Source organism: Sorex araneus, chromosome 2 (assembly GCF_027595985.1).
Source record: "Sorex araneus isolate mSorAra2 chromosome 2, mSorAra2.pri, whole genome shotgun sequence".
Taxonomy (NCBI): Eukaryota; Metazoa; Chordata; class Mammalia; order Eulipotyphla; family Soricidae; genus Sorex; species Sorex araneus.
Window position 1 is genome coordinate 26,530,894 of NC_073303.1, and position 18,236 is coordinate 26,549,129.

The following is an 18,236-nucleotide window of genomic DNA, read 5'->3' on the forward strand; positions in this document are numbered from 1 at the left end:
GTCCCCCGAGCACCATCAGGAATAATTTCTGCATGAAGGGCCAGGAGTAACCCCTGAGCATCGCCGGGTTGAGCCAAAAGGCCAAAAAAAAAAAAAAAGGTCTTTGTGATAGACTAAACTATCTTTCTTTCACTTAAAGGAGTAAATAAAGCAAAACCCGCAATAAGCACTACCTATTGTGTAAATGGGGGAAATGAGGGTGCCAGAGCCATCGCACAGTGGGGAAGGTACTTGCCTCGCACGCAGCTGACCCGGGTTCAATTCCCAGCATCCATACGGTCTCCTGAGCACAGAGTCTCCTCAAAGTTGCCCTGGGCATAGCCAGGTGTGGCCCAAAAAAACAAGTAAAAATGTGGAAAGTACAAATAGTTGCCTGCGTGTGGCAGGGGTAGTTCTGGAAGGCTGTCAGGAAGGTAAACCGGGCTGGGGCGGCCATTCCCGGAGGCTTGGGTGCAGTCCCTGGGTCTGTCCCTGGCACCTCACGCACCGACCAGAGTCCTGCTGAGGCCTGGAGCCGCAGCCACAGCCCTCCCTGGGCAGTGCTGCATCGCCGGGTCCGCAGGGCACTGGGCTGTGCAGCCACACGGCAGGGCCACGTGCTGCCAGGACCACCCCCAGGCTGCCTGGGCACTGCTTGGGCACCCCCTCCAGAAAGTAAACGATGTGACGTGGCTGTTTAGCAGAGGAGAGACGGGTGCTTCACTGTGTTAGCCGCTGGGGAGGCGCTGCTGAAGGCCAGGCCAGGGCCTCGCGCCTGCTGCTTCCTGCGCCCTGAGGGTAGTCACTTTGCAGAACTCAGCCGGTCTTTTAAAAGGAAGTTTTGGGGGATTCTCGTCATGGTTTTGGAGGCGCTCTCCTGTATATGTTTTGAGGGCTACCACGCACCACGCAGGAAGCCCCAGGACCACTCGGGGTGTGACTCAGCCTGGCTGGGCCCTTACAGTGCCGGGAGCGGGGTCCCCCGGGGTTACGCCTGGCTGTGCACAGGGCTTGACCCTTGTGCTAGTTGTCCGGCCCAAGGGCTCTCCCCTTTGACCTCCTCTCCCGCAGCTCCTGCCCCTGCTGCCCAGGGACCAGTGTTTCTCACTGTCTGGCTGTCCTGGGAGGAAAGAGGTGCCCAGTGTTCCTGTCCTGGCACCTCGCTCCTGAAGGGTCCCGTGTGGGTCTGCGTATGGGGGGGCCTTAGGCACTATTTCAAGGCGATAAATGTGTCAGACGGGACTGACGTTTTTGTGCATTTTCTCTTTATCTGTAGGAACCTACAAGCAGCTATTGGCGCCTACTATGACTTCGAGAGCCCCAACATCAGCGTGCCCTCTATGTCCTTTGTCGAAGACGTCACCATCGGAGAAGGGGAGTCAATCCCTCCTGACACCCAGTTCATAAAAACATGGCGGATCCAGAATTCTGGTACATGTGTATTGGCCATTCTTCCTCTCCCCTCCCCTCCCTTCCCCTCCCCTCCCCCCGCCCCTCCCCTCCCCTTCCCTGTGCTCCTGTTCGGGGGCCTACCCGGCAGTGCTCAGGGGTCACTTTGACTCTCCTCACAGGACCATATGTGATGCCAGGAGTGAAACCCGGGTTGGCCACATGCAAGGCTAGTGCCTTAGCCACTGTCCTATCACTCTGGCCAAGATACCTTTTTTTTTTTAGTAGTTAGAAGAAGAAATGTTTTGCTTAAGTTACGTGATTGTGCAATTCTGAGCTTTTGGCTGGACATAATGCAGCACTTTCCTGATAGTGGTTTGGTGAACAATTACTAGCGAGCCACCACCAGCCTCACCGAGGGAGAACTGATAGCATCTCAACACAATCCATCCTTTATGCTCTGGCTGGACTGGGCCTGTCTGGTGGCTAGGCGTGTCTCCCCCTGTGTAGTTCTACTCCATCGTTTTAATTCTGCTCTAATTAATCTTCCTGTCATTTCTAGGGAGGCTGGACGAGGTGCATTCCTGAGTAGCACCAGGGCCCGAGGAAGCCCATGAGCACTGTCTCTTTCGAAAGCTCACATGGGTTGCAATTGCAAGGACCGTTTTCTCTGTGCTACTTGAACTAAAGTAGCGTTATCTAATAATACCACTTTGAGAAATAGCAAAAGTAATGTGGGGATTTTCTCAGAATTGGAGAGAAAGGTGGTTTTTTGTTTTGTTTTGTTTTGGTTTGGTTTGGTTTGGTTTAAAGCATTGTTTCGATGTACTGCTGACTTTAAGAAAAATAGAAAATGAGTTAGCCACGTTTGAAAACAGTATTGGAATAAATCTGATAACCGCTACTTCCTTTCACTTCTTAAATTCTGTTCTACAGATTTTTTTTCTTGAACAGGTTTAATATTTTTTGTTGCGCCAGTAATGATTTATGCTGCTCAGATGAGGATGCTTTAATTTCCTTGCCGATGAGAATTTGTAGAGAAATTTTGAGTGATGGAGAACTAGGCAAAAGGAGATTTGTGGATGCCGCTATAAAATAGCAGAGTCAAGGGTCACGTTCCCAGAGAGCCTGGGTCTCGCCAGCGGGACTGGGAGGAACCGTCCCGGCGGTCATCCCTGCCGTGTCTTCCTGCTTTTCCTCAGTGTCCCCAAGCCAAAACTTCATGGGTGTATCTCTGTGGAAAGGTGATCTCTTCTGAGACGATACAGAGCCCCGGGCTTGTTTCACTCTGTTTCTTTACCTTCCTTTATGCTGCAGTTGCTCCATGGTGGAGAACTGGCTCCTCTGCTAGCCTGTGTGTCATAATGTAGCCGACTGTTTAGAGTCCTCTCCTGGCGATACTTGGTCAGCTGTGCTTGGGGGGACTCTGGGGTGCCAGCCCAGGTCAGGATAGCCACAGCATGCGACCTAACCGCTGCGCTGCTGCTACACAGCCCCCCAAGTTCCTCCTCCCCCGGGAGATCAGCCAGCCAGCAAGAGAGTCCTGTTCCTGTAGACTCTGTTCTTCTGAATGGGGAGAATCTGGCCCCCGATGCACTGGGTGGTTGTTACCGAGACACAGAGAGAACAGGCCTGCACTCTGATTCTTCCTCGTGTTCAACCTTGGTGAAATTCTTCCAGGGAAAGGAACACAAAGCTTTGGGGATGCCCGGCATTCCGTTCTCCAGCAGGTACCGTGGATGAGAACTCCATACAGCTGACCCAAGCCGCTTCCCCAAGGGAGGCCGATGCCACATGTCATTTAAACTTTAACTAGGGGTTGCAGGGATAGTACAGGGGTTAAAATACCCTTCTTGCACGCAGCAGACTCCAGTTTGGTGATCCTGGCCATTGTGTGGTCTCCCAAGCATGCCCAGGACCCCAGAACACCAAGCTGGGCATACTGTCTGAGCACTGCTGGGTGTGGCCCCAACTGAGTAATAAGTAATAACTGAGTAATAAGCAGGAAGTAAGCCAAATCAAGCTACTAATGGGCTGGGAAGGTGTCGCTCAGAGGCTCGCTGGAGCTCTGAGTTTGATCCCATGCCACCAGTATCAGCCCTGGAACACCTCTGGGTGTAGCTCTAAGACATAAAATTGAACTAATTTAGAAAGCTAAAGGGTCAGAGAGGTAGTGTAGGGGTAAGGGACTGCCTTGCACACAGCCAGCCCTGGTTTGATCCCCAGCATGGGGTGTTGGGGATCAAACCTGGGTTGGCCACATGCAAGGCAAGCGCCCTATCTACTGTACTATCTTTTCGGTCCAGTTCTTTTTTTTTCCACTTAAAAATTACATTCTCTATTTGAAGAATTACAGGTATCATTATTTGTGTGCCTGTGGCGCTTAGAAAATCATAAACGCAGATTGGTCTTCTGCCTTTCCCTCCATTGAGCCAGTCTGTGAGGAAGACTAATGGGAAGCCTTGTTCTACCTCTCAGATGTAGATTTCCTTCCGTCTGTATCAAGATACGCCGGTGTGTTTGGCCCTTCCACAGTTGTGTAAGAGCTGGAAGAATGATGCTAAGAGCGTAAGAGCTTTGTGGGCGAGAGGGATCCACCTGGCAGGGGCTGGTTCTTCCCTTCCAAGCACCCTGACGAAGCCTCGTTGCCAGGATTTGCTCATCCAGCCCGGGGCCGCTGGTCACAGATCTTGCTTGTCTCGACGTTCTTTGCTTACATCCACATTTCCACTCTGGAGAAGCCTGTGTTCTCTCGAACATGTCCTCTTCCCTCTGTTTCCCTCACACTTTTCTAAATAAATTTTAATAAAAACTTACTTTTTTTTTTTTTTTTTTTTTTGCTTTTTGGGTCACACCCAGCGGTGCTCAGGGGTTACTCCTGGCTTTGGACTCAGGAATTACTCCTGGCGGTGCTTGGGGGACCATATGGGATGCCGGGGATTGAACCCGGGTCGGCCGAGTGCAAGGCAAACGCCCTAGCCGCTGTGCTATCGCTCCGGCCCCTCAATAAAAACTTTCTTGCTTCACCAAAACAAAACAGTTGTTGGTGGACAGGCAATCTCTCTACTTTTTCTTGAAGATACTTTTCCCAGGGACTAGGGCGCACGTGGTGCACGCTATGCCTGGCATGCGTGAGACCCTGAGCTTGATCCCTGGCACGACACACAGCCACCCCATCCCTCCTAGCTCTGAGCGCCGCCAGGTGTGACCTCCGGCTGTCCTGTTGATAGAATATCCAGAAGTCAGGACCCTTAACACACAACACTAATAGTCTAGAACTAGAGCAGATGCTTTGTGTGTTGAAAGCCTGGATTCCATCCTCCGCCCAGCACTGCCAGGTGGGGGCCCCCACCCCCTGCCCCCAGGCCCAAATAAGCAACACATAGTAACTGTGACCCTGCCCTGCTTGTCCGATCACGTGGCCTCCCAAGGCAGTGAGCGTTCCTCGTCCCGCACAGCTCAGACTCGACGGCCCGACTGCTAGGGGCTGCCGGGCGCCTTCTGCTCGGGACAGCCCGCCCTGTTCACTCCCAGAGAGCCTCGGCTTTCCTTACTCTCAGAGAGGTTCAGAACAAAGAGTCTTGGATTTTCATGCAGATTGACTGTGCGGTTGCAGATATGTCATTTGTGTGTGCATGTGTACATGTGCACGCATTAAGGAGTCACTGTAGGTTCAGCCCTGTGACAGTTTAGTTTTCAATCTTGGACCTGGTCTTTACATATTTAAAATATTGGCAGGGAGCGAATAGCACAGCAGGTAGGGCATTTGCCTTGTACGCGACCAACCTGGGTTCGATTCCCAGTATCCCATATGGTCCCCTGAGCACTGCCAGGAGTAATTCCTGAGTTCCAAGTCAGGAGTAACCCCTATGCATCACCGGGTGTGACCCAAAAAGCCAAAAACCAAATTTTTTTTTTTAATTGAATCACAGTGAGATACACAGTGGCAAATATCTGCACTGTATCACTGTCATCCCATTGTTCATCGATTTGCTCGACCAGGCACCAGTAACGTCTCCATTGTGAGACTCGTTGTTACTGTTTTTGGCATATCAAATACGCCACGGGGAGCTTGCCAGGCTCTGCCGTGCGGACGGGATACTCTTAGTAGCTTGCTGGGCTCTCTAAGAAGGGCGGAGGAATCGAACCCAGGTTGGCTGCGTGCAAGGCAAACGCCCTACTAGTGCTGTGCTATCGCCCCACTCCATGGCAAACACTATAAGACTGAAATTGGATTTCGGTCTTACGATGTTTCATAACCCGTCTCTTACCTGGACCTGAGCTTTAAAGAGAGGTTTCCTGAGGTGCGTTCTATTGTTTGTGCTTTTTACCTGGGACATGGTTTTGTCAGGCTGTAGCGCCCAGAAATGGAGAAGGGTGCTGGGCAGGGCAGTGGAACTTGCCTGTCGTCTTCCCTATCTTCACAGCAGCAGTTGCCCTTTATGGTTTTTTGCGTTTTAATTTTTTTGTTTTGGGGCCACACCCAGCAGCGCTCCGGGCTTACTTCTGGCATGTGCTCAGGGGTCACTCCTGGCAGGTTCAGAGGGGCCATGAGTGGTGCTGGGGATCAAACCTGGGTTGGCTGCGTGCAAGTCAGGTGCCCTCCCCAGAACTTGGTACAGAGTGCTGGCAGACCTGGAGTGTGAGGAGGCGGGGTCACCCTCCAGCTGCTCTTCCCTGGGTCCCACGGGGCACTGCTCGTACTGGGGCTCGAGTTCTCTGCTGAGCACGTCCTGCTTTTCTTTCTGGCTGCCTCTCTGGTAGTAAACTATCGGTTATACCAGAACCCAGCTCCAACTGGGACGTGAATTTTAAGCATGCGGCCTTTTTTTTTTTTTGTGGGGAGGGGCACACCCAGCAGTGCTCGGGGCCTCTGGCTCTGGTGACCCTGTGGGATGCTGGTGGGCCAGGTGCAAGGCAAGTGCCCACCCCTCTGTCTCTGGCCACATGCTGTCTCACGAGTGCTGCTGTATCCGGCTCTGTGCAGTGAACATCCCCGTCTGCCCTCCCTCCGTCTGAGTTTCTGTCTACGCCCAGAGGCCTGTATGTCAGGGACTTCCTGTGGAAGATTCTGGCTGGCCCCCCTGTGCCTGCCTCTGACTGGTTCATAGATTCCTCACTTGGAAATTGTTTACCCGAGAATAGGCAGAGAGGAGCCTTGGCAGGCCAGGAACTTGCTCGTATTCCTAGTCTCCCTCTGAGCACTTTCGGCTGGTGCAGTCACCCCCGAGGCCATGGTTCGTGGGGATACCAGGGGGCTTCGCCTCCCGGCTCCTCTGTTCCCCAGATGTGCTGTGTGAACCCGGAGTCAGAATTTCCTCCCGACTCCCGTCCCGTATTTTCGGGCTCCTGAGCCGCCAACGTTTCCAGAGTTAGGACTCCAGGTGGAAGTCTCTGTCAGGGAAAAGGCCGTTGGAGAGTGGAGGTGATGGAAAAATTTCCTCTCGTAGGGCTTTGTTCTCTTCCCTAGGAGAAAAACTGGGACAGTCCCTTCTTTTCACCTTGAATTTTTACTTTGAACGTGAGTTCAAACAAAAATAGGCCCGAATTACCTCTTAGTAGAAGAGCCGCCCCCCCCGGCCCCCCACTCCTGGTCGCCCGAGGACAGGGAGCCTGCTGTGTTTCTCCGACTCGTCGCCCACATTCTGGGGTTGTGCAGGCTCCCTGGGATACGTGGGGCCCGTCTTCCAGGTGCTGCTTTGACTTGACTTGCATCACCCAGGGACGGGACTGTCAGGTTGGCTCTGATGACCCCTCTGATCGGAGAGATTTCACACAGCTCCGGGATGTGGGTAGGGTAATCTGTGTGTGGTGTCTGGGAGAGAGAGAAAGAGGAGAGAGGCGAGGGAGGGAGGGGGGAGAGGAGAGAGAGAGAGGCGAGGAGAGAGGGGAAACTCTTCTACAGTTGTGTAATGAATTGTTCGTGCCCTGTACCTTGAACTGCCTGACACTCTCTTCTTTCGCTTGCACTCAGGGGCAGAGGCGTGGCCTCCAGGGGTTTGTCTTAAGTATGTCGGGGGAGACCAGTTTGGACACGTGAACATGGTGATGGTGAGGTCGCTGGAGCCCCAGGAGATCGCAGATGTCAGCGTGCAGATGTGCAGCCCCAGCAGAGCGGGAATGTACCAGGGACAGTGGCGGATGTGCACTGCTACGGGACTCTACTACGGAGGTGAGTGTGTCCCCACCCCGCCCTCGGGCTGACCGGCCAAGGGAACACCCCAGGGCGTGTCTGATGTGGCTCACGGAGCTGGTCAGTCACCTGGCAGGGCCCGGCCTTTGAACACAGGTTTGCCGTACAGGCAAACGAATCTAATACCGAATTGATTCCATTCAACCTCTTCCTCGCATATTGAGAATTTTGTTAAAGCTTTGTGACGGATATGAGCTGTAGCTTACACTCTAGACAGTTTCATAATGCTTCTGTTTTTATTATATGATCTAGTTCGTGCTGTAAGACGGGAGAGGGATCCTTTCTGCGTGGGGACTGCAGGCCCACGTGAGAGAAGTACACCACCAGTGTGTAAAATGTCCACACCTCAGTGACCTGGCACCCGAGGACGACTCCGCTTCCCTTTATTGCCTGTGTTTTAGACGTCATCTGTGTGCGTTGTCTCCTCTCCCCGCTGCCCGTTTATTCTTCAGCCCGTTCTCTCTCCCTCCTCCAGTGAAGGGTTAGCAGTGGTTAGCGAGTTCGCACGTCCAGTAGATCACTTTACACTTTTGTGTTCGTGGGTCCTCCCTCCTCAGGTACCAGTTTTCAGATGTCTGCTGCTTAGGACCACGTGCTACCTCTCTTTCCTCTCCTTCTCTGGGTGTGTTTCTCTGTCTCTGCAACCACGTCTTTGGCCTGGGGTCACTAGAGACTCACTGGGCCCTCTTCCTCCCCAATGACCTCAGCCGCTCATGACATTAGCTGTCAGTGGCATATACAAGTTGGTGGCCCAAATTTATATTTGAGGACTCTTTCTGAGCTCCAGATTTATGTTTTAGTTGCTGCTGGTAGTATATATGGATGTCTGTAGATTACTATATCTTACTAGGCCACATCTGGCAGTGCTCAAGGCTGGCTTCTGGCCCTGTGCTTAGGGTTCACTCCTCGTGGGGTCCTGGGGACCATATGTGGTGCCAGGGATCAAACCTGCGTAGGTAGGCTGTGTGAGTTTTATGTCTAGTAGGTCCTTTGGGTTTATTTTAAAGTGTCCCGAAATCGGTGTTCTCTGTTTTTAATAGCCTGTGGAGTCTATACAGTGGAGACTATAAAAAATATATTTTTTACAGTCTCAAAAAATTTTTTTTTGTCATCTTGGTTTTTGCTTTAGGCCGCACCCTGTGATGCTCAGAGGTTCCTTCTGACTGTGCTCAGGCATCACTCTTGGCGGTACTCAGGGAACCACATGGGATGCAAGGGATTAAACCCTGGTCACCTACCCACTGTACTATCGCTCTGGCCCCTCAGAAAATTTTTATGTTTAAAAAAAGGACTTATCCATAGTACAGTGGGTAGGGCCTTTGCGTTGCACACAGCCAACCTGGGTTCAATATCCCTGGCATCCCGTATGGTCACCCAAGCACCACCAGGAGTGAAGTAATTCCTGAGCACAGAGCCAGAAGTAAACCCTGGGTGTGATCCAAAGAGCAAAAAAAAAGGAAAGGAACTTGTGCTTCTGAGATACCATCCGTGCCTGGAGCATGTATCCCCGATGTAGTGCTGGGAGCTCCTCCCGCTGCAGGGCGGCCTCTTCATCCAAGGCCCGTCCCAGAAAACACTGCCTGCCCGCCTGCTCCTGCCCTTCCGTCTGGCATTGCCCGCGCTGTCTCTTCCCCTCTGGGGCAGACCCCTGCTCATCCCCAGGCCCAGACAAACTTCCTTCCCTTCTTTTCTGTTTCTCAACTGTGTTGGACAGCGGTTGTGATCATGTGTCAGAACACAGTTTCTCTCCCTTCCTCGGCTGTTCCTAGACCACTCTCCTAAGAGTCCTCTTACGTTTTGAAGTGATTTCTCCCTCTGCTCAGGTATTATCTCTTTGCCTCTCACTCCTCTGCCTCTGGTTGGCCCTTTAACTTAACTCTTTCTTGCCAAGTTAAGGAAAGTCAGATTTCCTTTAAAACTTAAATAATATATTATTTATATTATATTATATGAGATTTATAAATCTCATCATTTTCACTCTGCAAAAGGTGAACTCAATGCAGAGTGGAGAGTGGCTACTCAAAATAAATAATTTTTAAATGAATGAGAACCAGAGCGATAGAACAGCGGGTAGGACACTTGCCTGGCATGTGGGTGACCCTGGTCTGATCCCCAGCATTACATGGTCCCCTGAGCTTGCCACAAGTGATCCGTGAGCACAGAGCCAAGAGTAATCCCTGAGCACAGCTGGGTGTAGCCCAAAATTCAAAAATTAAACAATGAATGAAATGGATGTCATCCGTTTTAAGGAAAGAGGAAGACATCATAAATGACTTTTCTGAATCCCGATGTGAAGACATTGTTTTTTATTACTCTCCAGTGTTTGAGAGCTGTGATTTTCGGTGCGTGCGTGCGTGCGTATGTTCTAATGTGTAACCAAATGTAATTGGCATTGTGTGGTTCATAAAACTTAATACTTGGAACCTCCCTCTCGCTCTAGAAGAGCATAGAGTATAAATGTGCTGGCTTTGGAGGCAGGTAATAATTCAGTCTTCCTTGGCCTCAGTCTGTTTAGTTGTTTCTCAGGATTTCGTGAAATCTAATACTTTAAGGCATCTTAATAATTCATCTGATACCTTGGTTTTCGAGCATTTTTCTTAAAGCATGTGTGATCCAATTTTAAAGAAAAATGTAAAAGGCATTTTAAAAATTTAAAAAATAGGGGCTGGAGCAATAGCACAGTGGGTAGGGCACTTGCCTTGCACGCGGCCGACCCAGGTTCGATTTCCAGCATCCCATATGGTCCCCCAAGCACCACCAGGAGTAATTTCTGAGTACATGAGCCAGGAGTAACCTCTGTGCATTCCTGGGTGTGCCCCCCCCAAAAAAAAAACACAAAAAAAATAAGCATGTCTGAATGCCCCTTCGAAAAAGGGAATATTAAAGCAAAACTGGCATGGTTGTCCTGGGAGCCTGTTTGGTCTGTGTTTTCTGCTCTCTGGATGCCCCACGGGATTCTGTGGACCACAGTTTGCAAATCCTTTGTCTACCTACCTAGTGAAGAATTTAATTCATTTTTACAAATGACTATATTCCATCCCAATTATTGTTGATTATAAAGCACTGCCTGTAAGATTGGATAAGAAGGCAGTGGTATATGTGTACAGTGGAATCATATTTAGCCATTAAAAAACAAATAGGGAATTGTTTTTGTTAATTCTGCCATTTGTGACACTGTAACTGAGCCTTAAGGATTCTGTGGTAAGTGAATTAAGTCAGGTCAATACTGTATTGTCTCACATGTGGAGTCTTAAAAAAGTAAAGGAAGACGATAATATTTGTTGTTCCCAGAGGCAGGGAGATAGGGAGTAGAATTGGAAGAAGGTGTTTGAACTTCCAAACTTCAGATAAAGCACCGAGGAGGCAGAGTGTGTGTGGGGACTTGGGTTTTATGCTCTGTGATACATAAGGAGTTGTTTTGAGAATGTCGTCTTTTTTTTTTTTTTGCATCACACCCGGCGATGCACAAGGGTTACTCCTGGCTCTGCACTCAGGAATTACTCCTGGCGGTGGTCCGGGGACTGTATGGGATGCTGGGAATCGAACCAGGGTTGGCCGCATGCAAGGCAAACACCCTACCTGCTGTGCTATCGCTCCAGCCCCGAGAATGTCTTTAAATCGTTCAGAGTTCTTAGTGTAAGGGAAAGACTTTCTTGCTCTCTTGAATGTATGAGGTGATGAATGCTAACTTAACTATATGTACTCATTTCACAACACTTGTGGCGTACCCCTTAAACTTAATAGTGATGTATGTCAATTATATCCGAATAAAACTAGCAAGAAAATGTTTCCTGGTAGCAGAAATATTGAGTGGGAGAAAATTAGTCTGGTTTACATAAAACCACACTGGTAACATTTGTAAGAGAATATGATCTCGTGTGTGTGTGTGTGTGTGTGTGTGTGTGTGTGTGTGTGTGTGTGTTTTCATGTGTAATTAAAAGTAATTGTCACTGTGTGGTTCATAAAACCACATACCCCGCCTCATTTTTCCTGTTCATTTTTGACATGGTAGTGTTTGGGGTACAGAACTAGGGTCGCTGGCGTGCACTCAGGCCAGTCACGTGACTCCTGTGTGCTTGCACAAGCTTGTCCTTCCCTTTGTTCCTGTTCATAAGTGGTCTCTAGGGAGAGTTCATTCTTACTTTGCTAATGGCACGGGAGTTATTTCATCCGGCCTCTCCCCCTCAGAGGGATGCTGGCTTTGGTCCATCTTCGGGTGATCAGGGCCCAGCCCTCAGGACCCGCTCCACCCCCTGCGCTGCTGGAGCTGTGTAGCTTCTGAACATTGGCCCCGAGTGCCCCAGAAGCCAGGTCCAGAGTCGGGGGGTGTGCGTGGTAGCAGGCACACGGTGCAGATCTGTGTCAGAGTCCATGGTCTGCTGTCCCAGGTGGGCTTCCGTCCTCCAGGTGGCTCCCGTGGCTTGTGCTCGCTCAGTCTTAACGGGGGTGGTAGCGTGTTCTGTGGACAGTTAATTATGAGGCGCATATTCCACTTACCTTACTGGAGCCTTCCCTGATGCGTCCTGAGAGTGATCGGGTGCTGTGGGCCACCCCCCACAATACTCAGTGCTGGTGTCACCGGGGTTATGCCTGGCAATGCTGGGACCCCCCTTTTGAACTATCCCAATCACATAAGACGGGTTGGTCTTTCCCACGCAATACCTGTGACTTCCCATGTTCATCTGTGTGAGGGTTTTTGTTTGTTGGTTTGGTTTGTAGTTGTTTTGGAGGGGCATTGGCCCATACCCAGTGCTGTTCCTGGGTTACTCCTGGGTCTGTGCTCAGGACTTGGTGGTAATCAGTGAACCATTTGGGATGCCAGGATGGAAACTGGGTCAGCTGCATGCGAGGCAAGCGCGCTCCCCACTCTTGTCTCTCCGGAGCCCCGTGTTCATCTTCACACTTAATCCTCCCCGACCAGGCCTTTCCTTCTGGGGGGTGGGGGAGCAGGGCACTCACATCTAGCGTAGCTAGGGGATCCCATGTGACGTTGGGGGTCAGGTGTGCTCCCGTATGCAGAACATAGACTCCAGTCCCTTGAGTGATTGTCCAGCAGCACCACCCCGGCCCCTAACTCCCTAGTTGAGGAGCACCAAGTTCTGATTCTTAACAGACGCGTCTTCAAGCCTTAACATTGGGGGCCAGAGCGATAGTACAGAGGGTGGGACACTTGCCTTGCACGCGGCCGACCCAGGTTTCATCCCCAGCATCCCGTATGGTCCCCGATTACTGCCAGGAGAGTGATTCCTGAGTGCAGAGCCAGGAGTAACCCCTGACACCACCAGGTGTGACCCAAAAAGTCCAAAAGAAAAAAATTCTAAACATTGTATTTCCTTTTTATTGACTTATTTTAGATAAGACAACCTATTATCTAAGTATATTCTGTGTCAGATACTGTATTTGGGCTTTTTGTATTATAAATTATCTTATAGATGATTAGCTGTGTTTTATAGACCAGGAAATACCAGAAAGAATGATGTGTCTTAAGGTTTAGGAAGTTAGAAATTAACTATGAATCATAGTTATAAATTAACAGAAGAAGCCTGTAATCTTCGGCACTCACTTGGCGCTCACTGCTACCTGGGTTTACAAGCAAACTCTGGTGGCAGGATGTTTCGTGTCGGTACTTGGTAGAGTTTAGGGAAGGTGAGTTATACGGTCCCCACGCCCCCACCACCCCCATCTCCACAGAGCGAGTACGGTGAGGTGGGATTGACACTGGTTGGCGGGGGGTGGGGACCTCCTGCCTGCTAGAGCAGCGCAGTCCCCTGCTGCGTGGACACGTGGGAAGGAGTGGGCAGCCTGAGCCTCCCCTGCAGAGTTCCTGCTTCCAGGGACCCCTGCTTGTCGAGCTCAGCTACGGCCACGTGACACTCATCACCTGCCAACGAAAACTTCCCCCCCCCCCCGTAACCCCTTTTAATTCAGTCGATGGTTCCCTAGGGACGTTTTGCATGTAGACTAAATATATTTTCTTTTCTTTTCTTTTTTTTTTTTTTGCTTTTTGGGTCACACCTGGCATTGCACAGGGGTTCCTCCTGGCTCTGCACTCAGGAGTTACCCCTGGCGGTGCTCAGGGGACCATATGAGATGCTGGGAATTGAACCCGGGTCAGCCGCATGCAAGGCAAACGCCCTACCCACTGTGCCATTGCTCCAGCCCCTAAATATATTTTTCTTAAATGTTCAGAGGTTAGAAATGAAACTTACTGAGTTCCCAGTCCACTATTTATCCCACCAGTTAGGGAAGGTTAGTGGTCTTCCTAAAACCTTTGTAAATTCTTCCAGCGTCTTCATTTGACATAATGCCTCTCAAGGCGTGTCCCGGGAGGCGTTACGGCCGCTGCTCACGCAGAAGAACATGGCCCTGCATTTTGACTGATTTTTTTTTTAATTTTGTTTTAGTATTTTAGTAATATTTTGACCGATCCTTTTTTTGGGGGGGGACTGTAAAGTATTATGATATTTGATAATAAGTAAAAGGGAGGAAGGCAAATGCAAGTGACATCCTCATCTATAGACTATATAGGGACAAGACGAGAATAGATAGTAAAAGAACAATTACAAAGCCATTTCCCAAGTCCTGAGGAGACTTGGGGCGAGGGAGGGCGGGGTTGAAGATCAGGCCAGAGATGACAGACAGTGGTCATGGGCACGTCGGGGCTGGCGGGGTGAGGGGTGGCTTCAGTAGTTTTTGTATTGTTTGCATAAACTTTAACACTATTGTAACTTCCTAAACTATAGTTTTTTTTAAAGAAAATGTAAAATTTGTTATTACAGCAAATTTTCTCTCTTTGCCTGTCTCTTTCTCTCCCTCCTCCTTTTCTTCTCTCGTTATTTTTTTTCAATTTTTTTTAAATTGGATCACCATGAAAAAATTTACAAAGCTTTCAGGTTCAAGTCTCAGTCACTCAATGATGAGACCCCCATCCCTTCACCAGTGCACATGTCCCACCACCAAGAACCCCAGTGTACCCCCCATCCCACCCCTCGACCTGTGCAGCTGATGATTTTCATTTTATTCTCTCTATACTTTGAATACATTCAATATTTCAACAGAAAACTATTATTATTTAGCACACCTTTGGCTCCCTGATCCGCCACGAGTGGTCACTGAGTGCAGAGCCAGGGCTGGGCACAGCGGGGATGGCTCAAAAACAAACAGAACAGAACACTTTTTTTTTCTTCATTTTGTCACTAGGGGTCACACGCCTGGCTTCTGGGCAGGCACACTGGTCGTGGTACTTCCCCAGGGTCACACGTCTGTAGTTGTGGTTTGCACATGGGTGTAATGCTTGCTAGGGGTGCCATGGGGCTCACACACATGCACACATGCCTGTTGTCACGCACTTTCCTTGTGGTGCCGCCACACCTGGTGGTGAACTGTCACGTTATCGCTGGCATCCGGGCTCCCGAGCTGCAGGACCATCCCTGGTGCCTAGGGGCGGGTCACAGCAGGCATCGGGCCTGCTGGGCGAGCACCTCACCCTGAGCCATGCCTCTGTTTCAGGCAGGGCAGCACCTGCCGAATCTGACGGGACGTGCTGGTGAAGGCTTTGAGAAGGGCCGTTTCCAGGAACCCCGCTGGGTGGTATTGCCCAGGGGTGGTCTCTGGTGTCTTCGGTTTTCTTCTTTTTCGCTGCAGCGTAGTTGACACATTAATTTGCATGGCAGGTGTTCGGCATCTGATTCGATGCTGCGTATACTTCAGAACTACCTAGTTAGTGACCGCAGTCCGATTACTACCCTTCACACGCAGTTTTTCTCGCGAGGAGGCCTTCACGCAGCTCGGCCGTCAGCTGTAGGCTCCGTGCACGTTCATCCCCGACTCTTCGCTGGAGGCTTGTTTGGGGGTTACTCTGAATGGTGCTAGGGGACCACATGCTGCCGGGAATCAAGCCCGAGACCCTCACCAGCAAAGGGGGCTCTTGAGCACCTTGAACTATTTCCCAGGCCCCTCACCATAAGCTTAGGCTTTTTGAGTCCCCTTCGCCCATTTTGCCCATTCTCCAACTTCCGGCAACATTTTAAAAATGTTCCACAGGAAAAAACATTTGCTGTTAAGCACCTCCACTCTGCCGGTCTCCCTCCTAGAAGGGTGACCTTTTTATTTTTATTTATTTATTTTTTTAACTGAATCATTATGAGATACAGTTACAAAGCTTTCATGTTTGGGTTACAGTCTCACAATGATCCAACACCCATCCCTCCACCAGTGCACATTCCCCACCACCAATTTCCCCGGTATATCCCCCCCCTTTCCCACCCTCCCCCTGCCTCCATGGCAGGCAATCTCCCCCATACTCTTTCTACTTTTGGGCATTATGGTTTGCAATACAGATGAAAGTTGGCTTTTAACCCCAGTTCTCCCTCTTCCCCCCTACCGCCCCAGAGTCGGTGTGCTTGTTTTTTTGAATATCTAAAACAGTTACATGATTTTTAAATCAGAATTTCATGCTGATGGTTTTCAAGGATGTGTTCTCCATTTGCGTTCCGTCAGCTAATTTCCCTCTATAGGTACCCATTGTTTATTTGGTTGTTTATGGGTAATCCCCTGTGTAGATTTTTTGTTTTGTTTTGAAAACATTACTTAATAAATTGTATACTAATTCTCTCTCTCCCTTCCCCCCCTCCCCCCTCTCTCCCTCTCCCATACCCAGTGGTGCTCAGGGGTTGCTCCTGGCTCTGCACTCGGGCCTCTCCCGGTGGTCTCGGGAACCACATGGTATACTGGTATTGGCTGCGTGCAAGGCAGGTCCCCTCCCCATTGAACTCTCGCTCCAGCTCCAGTGTCTCCTTCTCTTACACAGAATTGTCAAAACTTACTGATCTACACCTTATTTTTTCTTTTTTTGATAATATATCCTAGAGATCACTAAATATATATTCTGGAGATTGTTTTAAATTTTATGGTATTAATTTTTCTTCTGATAAAATTCCTGTGTTCTTCATGGCAAAGCTTTCCCTGGAGAATTTTACATCATGACGGCTCCCTCCGCCTCCCATGTGGGCAGGAAACTCAGTAGCAAGACACACAGACACACACACAGACACACACACACACACATTGGGTCATCAGGTCTGGGGTTTCCCCCTCCGAGGCGCGTGAAACCGGTACCGTGCACCCTGCACTCCTGCAGTGGGTTGCGAGCCCCCTCCCCCGGGCAGCTCCTCAGAGCCTGCCTCCCTCCCTCCTCCCTCCCTCTCCAGACCCAGGTCCTGGCTCAGCCCTCAGGGCAAGGGGGAGGCACCTTTGTGCTTGGAAGAGGAGTGTAGATTCCGGAAGGATTGGAACTCACGCCCCGCACGTGGCCTCCAGAGGCTGATGCATGCCGACCAGAGCCAGCCCAGGATCCCGGGTGCCTCCCGTGCTGTGTCTGCCCCGGGGACAGACGCAGTGCTCTAGAACGCAGACACTTGTCTGGCCACATTCAGAACCCTTTAGAAGGATCCTGGTAGACTTGATCCTGAGAGCGATGCTTTCCCCGTCCGCCGCCCTGCCTCCCTCCTCCGTGTGCGATTGCGGGAGTAGCAGTTGTTTCCTGCTGTGTGTGGCTCCTCGGAGGGCTTGGGAAGAGTCTGAGCGGTGCTCGTCCCCCTTGCTCCCCTGCTAGCCTCGTTCTCACCCCTTCTGGCCCCGTTCACTACCCTGATCGTGCTTTGCTTGGCCCCCATCCCAGCTCTCCTTGTGTCTGAAGCCGATTCCCTAATCCTGTATTAAGTTTCTTTCAGGAGCTTTTAAGAATTTTGGATTTACAGTCAAGTTGAAAAACGACCCCGTTTCCCCCGTGGTTGGCACCTGACATAACAGCCATGGGCCGCCACAGAGAAGGCACTGACCAGCGTTGGCTTTAACTGGGCTCCAGCCTTTGGGGTTCCCCAGTCCCCCACTTCTTTCTGCCCGGGATCCAGCCTTCGTGCCCTCTCAGCTGTGCCCCGGGCTTCTCTGTCTTCAGAGTTGCTCCGCCTTTCCACCTTTCTTACAGCCCAGGCATCTGTTGGTTTGGTTGGGGGGCCGCACCCAGTGGCTTACTCCTGTCAGCTCAGGGATCACTCCTGGTGGTACGCAGGGGACTGTGGGGTGCCAGGGACTGACCCGGGTCGGCTATATGCTTGGGCTCGAAGTATGTATTCTTTGTTTTTAATCTGCTTCTCTGGTAGTCTAAATTTAAGAAATAAGATGATGGTTCTATTCTTGAACATTCCTGCAAAGGGGAGTTTGTTCTTAATTGAAGGGTTTATCGTTTGTAAAGGGGATGAGTTTAATGAGACAAAAATTGAGGGGGCAACGCCCGCTGATGTCCAGGGGCTGCTCCTGGCACGGTGCGTGGCACTAGGCCTGGACTCCCTCGTGGGGAGCACGCAGGCATGTGCCCAGCCCCTGAGCGTTTCACACCTTCTGGCCGAGAGTTTCTGAAAGCAGAATGAGTCACCTTCAGGCTGAGTATTCTAAAATCAGTTCATCTGTCCTGGGCACATGAGCAGGGCGTTTGTTTCTCTCTCCCTCCACCCCTGCCTGAACCCTGGCCTCCCCGATACCAAGGGTGCACTCAGACTCACCGAGTGCTTTCTTCCACGCTGTTTCTTCTTTCTTCGTTGTTTTTTTCTAGGACACCTTTTTGGCCCAGTCTAGCTATGGTGCTGACGCTTTAGTTTCCTAGGTTCTTGGATTCTTA

General features: G+C 50.6%; 1 protein-coding gene across 1 annotated transcript in view; it reads left to right on the forward strand.

Moving 5' to 3' along the window:
- ILRUN (inflammation and lipid regulator with UBA-like and NBR1-like domains) overlaps positions 1–18,236 on the forward strand; it is an 85,294-nt gene that overhangs the window by 44,325 nt on the left and 22,733 nt on the right. The window contains exons 2-3 of the mRNA XM_055129046.1: positions 1,256–1,410; positions 7,343–7,540. Coding sequence (XP_054985021.1) covers positions 1,256–1,410; positions 7,343–7,540 — 353 coding nt within the window. The remainder of the gene's footprint in view (positions 1–1,255; positions 1,411–7,342; positions 7,541–18,236) is intronic.